This window comes from Egretta garzetta, unplaced genomic scaffold (assembly GCF_000687185.1).
Source record: "Egretta garzetta isolate BGI_Z169 unplaced genomic scaffold, ASM68718v1 scaffold188, whole genome shotgun sequence".
Classification (NCBI taxonomy): Eukaryota; Metazoa; Chordata; class Aves; order Pelecaniformes; family Ardeidae; genus Egretta; species Egretta garzetta.
In genome coordinates this window covers 4,486,233-4,492,346 of record NW_009260622.1, presented here as the reverse complement: position 1 = coordinate 4,492,346, position 6,114 = coordinate 4,486,233, and the positions used below count along the sequence as shown (strand labels likewise).

At 41.7% G+C, this 6,114-nt stretch overlaps 1 protein-coding gene across 1 annotated transcript; it reads right to left on the bottom strand.

The window, feature by feature from the left end:
* Positions 1-707: 707 nt before the first annotated feature.
* Positions 708-6,114, bottom strand: LOC104132168 (protein FAM83D). Its single transcript, XM_035900845.1, has 5 exons — positions 5,949-6,114; positions 4,930-5,054; positions 4,022-4,565; positions 3,851-3,975; positions 708-3,486 (listed from the first exon to the last, which is right to left on the bottom strand). The coding sequence occupies exons 1-5, from the start codon at positions 6,099-6,101 to the stop codon at positions 2,532-2,534; spliced, it is 1,902 nt and encodes a 633-aa protein (XP_035756738.1). The 5' UTR covers positions 6,102-6,114; the 3' UTR covers positions 708-2,531.

Here is a 6,114-nt window from a genome sequence, read left to right as displayed (position 1 = left end):
CTGTTTTGGAGTGTTAAGTTGCTACTTTCTAGTCTTGTTTTTAAAAAGATGCTCTTCTGAGAATGTGTGTATATACACACACACTTTATATATATTTATATCTCTTTCTATCTCTAGACAAAGGCACAAGAGGATGATCAAACTGAAGAGCAAATTAGCTGAGTCCATTTCAGAAGGCTTAAACAATGGAAAAAGGCTACAGTTGAAGGTAAGAACCTGCAACTTCTCCAACAGACCCTTCGCAACTTTAGTCGAAGAGTAATGGATATATCTCTGAAGTCAGACTTCAAATAAAATTAGCTTTATGGCTCTTCATAAAAGTTGTTTCCCCTCATGCCAAAGATAACATAGAAATAAAAGCCAATAATAAAAAAAATAAAAATCGAGTATACCTTGATGTAAGCTAAATCTCCAAAGCCACTCTGAGAAAGATCAGCCCAACTCAGGTTTTTCCAAATTTACATAAATTAAAGCCAGATCATTAGCAACCCTAGAAAGCAGTAATAAGTTTACTGCTCAGGTTAAACATCCAGAATTAAAGTGAACCTTCACCACTAATGCATGCAAGAGGAACATGTAAGTAGTTACAGTATAAAAAAAGCCCTCTTTTTTTTTTTTTTAATTACTTAAATTGCATAGTATAAAACAAAGTGCTGGAGAGAGATGTACACATGTATTGTGGCTGCTTTGAAATGCAAGCAATAAGAGTAGCTAAGCCTCTTTGTTCATACAGATTTCAGAGAGAGAAATGGCAAAGGTAGTAGAATAAAGCATTGCTCTCTTCACTAAAGTGCAGCCTTGAGTTTTGGATACTTTTCTCTTTATTCACTCAGTCATTGCTGCTTACTGGAATATTGAAGACAATAGCTGGAATGTGCTGGACACACACGCCCATAAATAAGAAGAAAATACGTAACCCAGACTGAATTCTGCCCAAGTCAAGTCAGTGGCTGGCTGGTTACTGAAGCACTGGGACGCAGGTCTAAAGTACAGGTCGTTGCTCAGAGAGAGGATCCACACACGCTGCTCAGATAAGGGATCCAGCAAGCACAGACATGGGTATACACATGCACAGAATACCGCTAGTAAATGTACAGATAATGTCTCTGCAAAGCAACCTAGCCTAAACTCCATTTAATATTGAAATTAGAGTGTTTTCAAAAACTAGAGTGGCACTTCAGCCCTCCAAACTAAGTTAGTAGTGGATAAACTGAACAGTAAACAGAGTATTTCAGATAGGACAGTCAAAAGAGAAAAATGGGGTTTTTCCCCACACACACACACTTACTTGTACTATAATATCAGCAAACATAACCCATAACATTCGTAGTGCATTTGTCAGTTTACTTTTGAACAGGGGCTTTGTCACGTGCCTCAGTGATTGTCTCGCCTCCAAGTTCACTCCAAAGAAGGAAGCTGTTTGCAGGTCTCTTAACAGAAGCAAGATGGTTCAGACATTCCTCGACTGAGCCAGAATTGGAAGCTCATTTTACAGTGCTAAAACGAAAAGTCTTAATTCTGTGTAACAAGTTGCACAAGAGACAAAGTTCTTTGAAGTCACCCAAAGGAGAAGTACAACGAGGTATGCTGCAGCAAGACACTGAACTCCAGATGTCACCTCATCTCCCACTCAAAAGCACAAAAAAACAACACTTCAGCAATAAATTCCCATTAATAGTCTTACAGGGCCAATATATCTAACTTAGTTACAAATACTAGAAACATTTACATCAGGGCCGTACCTAAAATGGGTACAGCTGTTTTGGAGTGTTAAGTTGCTACTTTCTAGTCTTGTTTTTAAAAAGATGCTCTTCTGAGAATGTGTGTGTATATACACACACACTTTATATATATTTATATCTCTTTCTATCTCTAGACAAAGGCACAAGAGGATGATCAAACTGAAGAGCAAATTAGCTGAGTCCATTTCAGAAGGCTTAAACAATGGAAAAAGGCTACAGTTGAAGGTAAGAACCTGCAACTTCTCCAACAGACCCTTCGCAACTTTAGTCGAAGAGTAATGGATATATCTCTGAAGTCAGACTTCAAATAAAATTAGCTTTATGGCTCTTCATAAAAGTTGTTTCCCCTCATGCCAAAGATAACATAGAAATAAAAGCCAATAATAAAAAAAATAAAAATCGAGTATACCTTGATGTAAGCTAAATCTCCAAAGCCACTCTGAGAAAGATCAGCCCAACTCAGGTTTTTCCAAATTTACATAAATTAAAGCCAGATCATTAGCAACCCTAGAAAGCAGTAATAAGTTTACTGCTCAGGTTAAACATCCAGAATTAAAGTGAACCTTCACCACTAATGCATGCAAGAGGAACATGTAAGTAGTTACAGTATAAAAAAAGCCCTCTTTTTTTTTTTTAATTACTTAAATTGCATAGTATAAAACAAAGTGCTGGAGAGAGATGTACACATGTATTGAAAAAGTAAAGTGCTGGAAGGAAGTGAAAGAATCAGCAGGTACAAAGTGACTGCAGTTTGCAACTAGAGCTTGTGTTCTGCATTCGGTGCTGTATTCATTTATTCAGAGAAAAGAGTGAAACGTCCCGGAGGCTGCGCAGGCTGGCACTGATGTCACGCCTCTGTTTTAGATTGCATCTGCCAGTGTATCGGGTCATGTAGTTTTCAGGTACACGTCCCCTCCGGGACAGGATATCCACCATGTGGCTAAGCTTCGACCTGATAGTGGAGTAGTGGAATTGCCTCTCTTTATGCAGTTTTTGGAAATATTCTGCCCTGTGACTGCTAGAATATTCAAAGGACCGGAGGGAAGACAGTGAGCCGGTAGAGCTTGCAAGGGAGCACTGGGACGATGACGAAGACAGTGATCGCAGACTAGAACTCGATACAGCCTTTCCAGACAGAGAAGATCCTTCTTTTGACAGCTTTCTGTGAAGCAGGGGTGTTTCTGTGTACTCACCTTCCCTCGTCTGTGTCACTGCAGTCTTCAGCAAAACTGAAGTCTGAGTGCCCGTCATTCTAGCAGTGACAGAAGCCTGTGTGCCAGTTTCTGCTGTTGCCGAACTGGTCTGCGTGGCAGCATTACATGCGGTCGCTACAGGCTTCTCTTCCCACAGGCCAGTTTGAGTCGATGCGCTTTTCCGTTCCACTATGGCCTCTTGACCACTGAACCACTCCTCTTCACAGAGGCAAGAATGGCCCAGGTTACAAGGTTTGCCTCCAGGAATATCTTCAGCCTGATCTAGTCCTTTCAGCAATTTCTTTGGAGTACTAGACAGTCTGGCAAATTCTGCTCTCAAGTTGCCTTCCACAGTATATTCTTTAGGGGACTCTATTCTCTTCACCAGGTGATCAAACATCCCACTGTTCCTGCAGCTGGACGGCCACTTAGGGCTGATGGGCATCGACTGGGCATAAAGAATCCTGAACTGGAGGTCAAAATGTTCAACCACTTGACCTGACAATAGCAGCAAGTTACTGCTGTTCAGCTTCCCATCAGACCACGTGAAACTATCAAAAACAAATGAAGATTCACAGTTAATCCCCAGTGCATTTCAACACATACGGTTATAGACAGCCAGACTCAGCTTAGAAGTGTTGTGCATAAGGAAGGTATAAATTCAATAGACCATTCACTCTCCCTTCACCAGGAAGAACTCTATTTAGCCACAGCCAAGTGCTTTGCTAGCGACAAGTTGTGTAAACCAGCTTTCCAAAGCTGTTTCCAGTTTTGTGCTGTCCCATTTAGACTCAGCTAGTCCACCTGCCATTGACATTCATTAATACCAGGCAAACAGCAAAGTTAATAAATCCTTCTTGCAGGAACTTCCCCTTCCTATAGCTTCATCAGGCACTAGCAGACCCCAATACTTGCCTGTAGGAGCCTGTTGTCACTCTAATGCCATCAATTAACATGAACTTCTCATGGACTTTCCCAACAATTTTGGCACCTGACCTCAAGCAGTATATGTTCCCCGTCAGAGTTCGAACTCTCATCAGCTGTTTCAGAAAAGAAGGGAAAAAGTAACATCAGATTTAAGTTAACTTCCAAAAAGTTTTCATTAGCAAGCAAAACTGAAGTCTGAGTGCCTGTCATTCTAGCAGTGACAGAAGCCTGTGTGCCAGTTTCTGCTGTTGCCGAACTGGTCTGCGTGGCAGCATTACATGCGGTCGCTACAGGCTTCTCTTCCCACAGGCCAGTTTGAGTCGATGCGCTTTTCCGTTCCACTATGGCCTCTTGACCACTGAACCACTCCTCTTCACAGAGGCAAGAATGGCCCAGGTTACAAGGTTTGCCTCCAGGAATATCTTCAGCCTGATCTAGTCCTTTCAGCAATTTCTTTGGAGTACTAGACAGTCTGGCAAATTCTGCTCTCAAGTTGCCTTCCACAGTATATTCTTTAGGGGACTCTATTCTCTTCACCAGGTGATCAAACATCCCACTGTTCCTGCAGCTGGACGGCCACTTAGGGCTGATGGGCATCGACTGGGCATAAAGAATCCTGAACTGGAGGTCAAAATGTTCAACCACTTGACCTGACAATAGCAGCAAGTTACTGCTGTTCAGCTTCCCATCAGACCACGTGAAACTATCAAAAACAAATGAAGATTCACAGTTAATCCCCAGTGCATTTCAACACATACGGTTATAGACAGCCAGACTCAGCTTAGAAGTGTTGTGCATAAGGAAGGTATAAATTCAATAGACCATTCACTCTCCCTTCACCAGGAAGAACTCTATTTAGCCACAGCCAAGTGCTTTGCTAGCGACAAGTTGTGTAAACCAGCTTTCCAAAGCTGTTTCCAGTTTTGTGCTGTCCCATTTAGACTCAGCTAGTCCACCTGCCATTGACATTCATTAATACCAGGCAAACAGCAAAGTTAATAAATCCTTCTTGCAGGAACTTCCCCTTCCTATAGCTTCATCAGGCACTAGCAGACCCCAATACTTGCCTGTAGGAGCCTGTTGTCACTCTAATGCCATCAATTAACATGAACTTCTCATGGACTTTCCCAACAATTTTGGCACCTGACCTCAAGCAGTATATGTTCCCCGTCAGAGTTCGAACTCTCATCAGCTGTTTCAGAAAAGAAGGGAAAAAGTAACATCAGATTTAAGTTAACTTCCAAAAAGTTTTCATTAGCAATTCTACCTAAGCAGCTACACACACCGTGGAAGGTAGGAATAAAGTGAACTTCCTTACATCATCTGCAATGTGAGTGTTATCAGTTACACAGTGCTAAATTTCTGTAGGATCAGGAGAGTCTGTGGAGAGAACAGCCAGTCCTAATTAACTACCCCCCACGAAGCCAGGAGTGTTTCCCCATCCGGAGAAACACCCACTGTGGTGAACATAGTCCAAACCAAGCTATAACACAGTCATGTCAGCTTATATTCAGAGGAATTAAGTAGATCACCTGGGTCACATCATCCAAACCCTTTTAAAAGCAAGCAACTATGTATTGGAAAAGAAATGAGATGTTACCAGAGCTATACCACCCTTGAGCTTCCTGTGTTTCTGTTTTCCTTAGCAAGCAGTTCCTTGAGCCAAAGAATAAAGCAACTCAAGTATCTTGCAAAATTAAATGCTTGAAAATTGTTGCTTCCTCAGGACAGGGATCACAGTGCGCACTCCACCCAGCACACCAGGTTTTTGCATAGCATGGCTGTAGGTCCTACAAATGGGTAACGTAGAATAGTAGATGTGCCTTTTCTGCATGGTTTTTGCAGAGATTGTGAGCAGTTTCACATCTTTGATTAGAGACTGTAGTGAAACCATGCAATACTGAGCCTTGACCTTCAGAAGCTGAGAAATATTTCAGACAATCCCCTTTTATATCAGGTATCAGACAGGATGCTTTAGTCTTTCAAGGGGGTCTGATGTTTTATAGAAGGGCATCTTAGATATCCATAACCATAAATGTACCACAAAAATAAAAACCAACCACACCCACCCATGTTTAGCACTTACACTTTCCTGCTCTGGACAAACTCCCAAATTCTTGCACATTTCCAAGAAATGGGGTAGAAAGTCCTGGTCAAGAAGGATATAGACAGGGACTTTGCGGTTGTTATAGGCATCCTGAAGGTCACCAAAGATATCAATATCTGTGAAGGAATCCATCACAAGGGCAATC

What these genes read in the sequence shown, in the direction of transcription:
- LOC104132168 (XM_035900845.1), bottom strand. Translation starts at nt 6,101, where the DNA reads ATGGATTCCTTCACAGATATTGATATCTTTGGTGACCTTCAGGATGCC. An exon ending in TTTGTCCAGAGCAGGAAAGT is followed by an intron (nt 5,055 to 5,948) that starts GTAAGTGCTAAA and finishes TTTCTGAAACAG; the next exon opens with CTGATGAGAGTTCGAACTCT. An exon ending in GTGACAACAGGCTCCTACAG is followed by an intron (nt 3,487 to 3,850) that starts GCAAGTATTGGG and finishes TGTTTTTGATAG; the next exon opens with TTTCACGTGGTCTGATGGGA.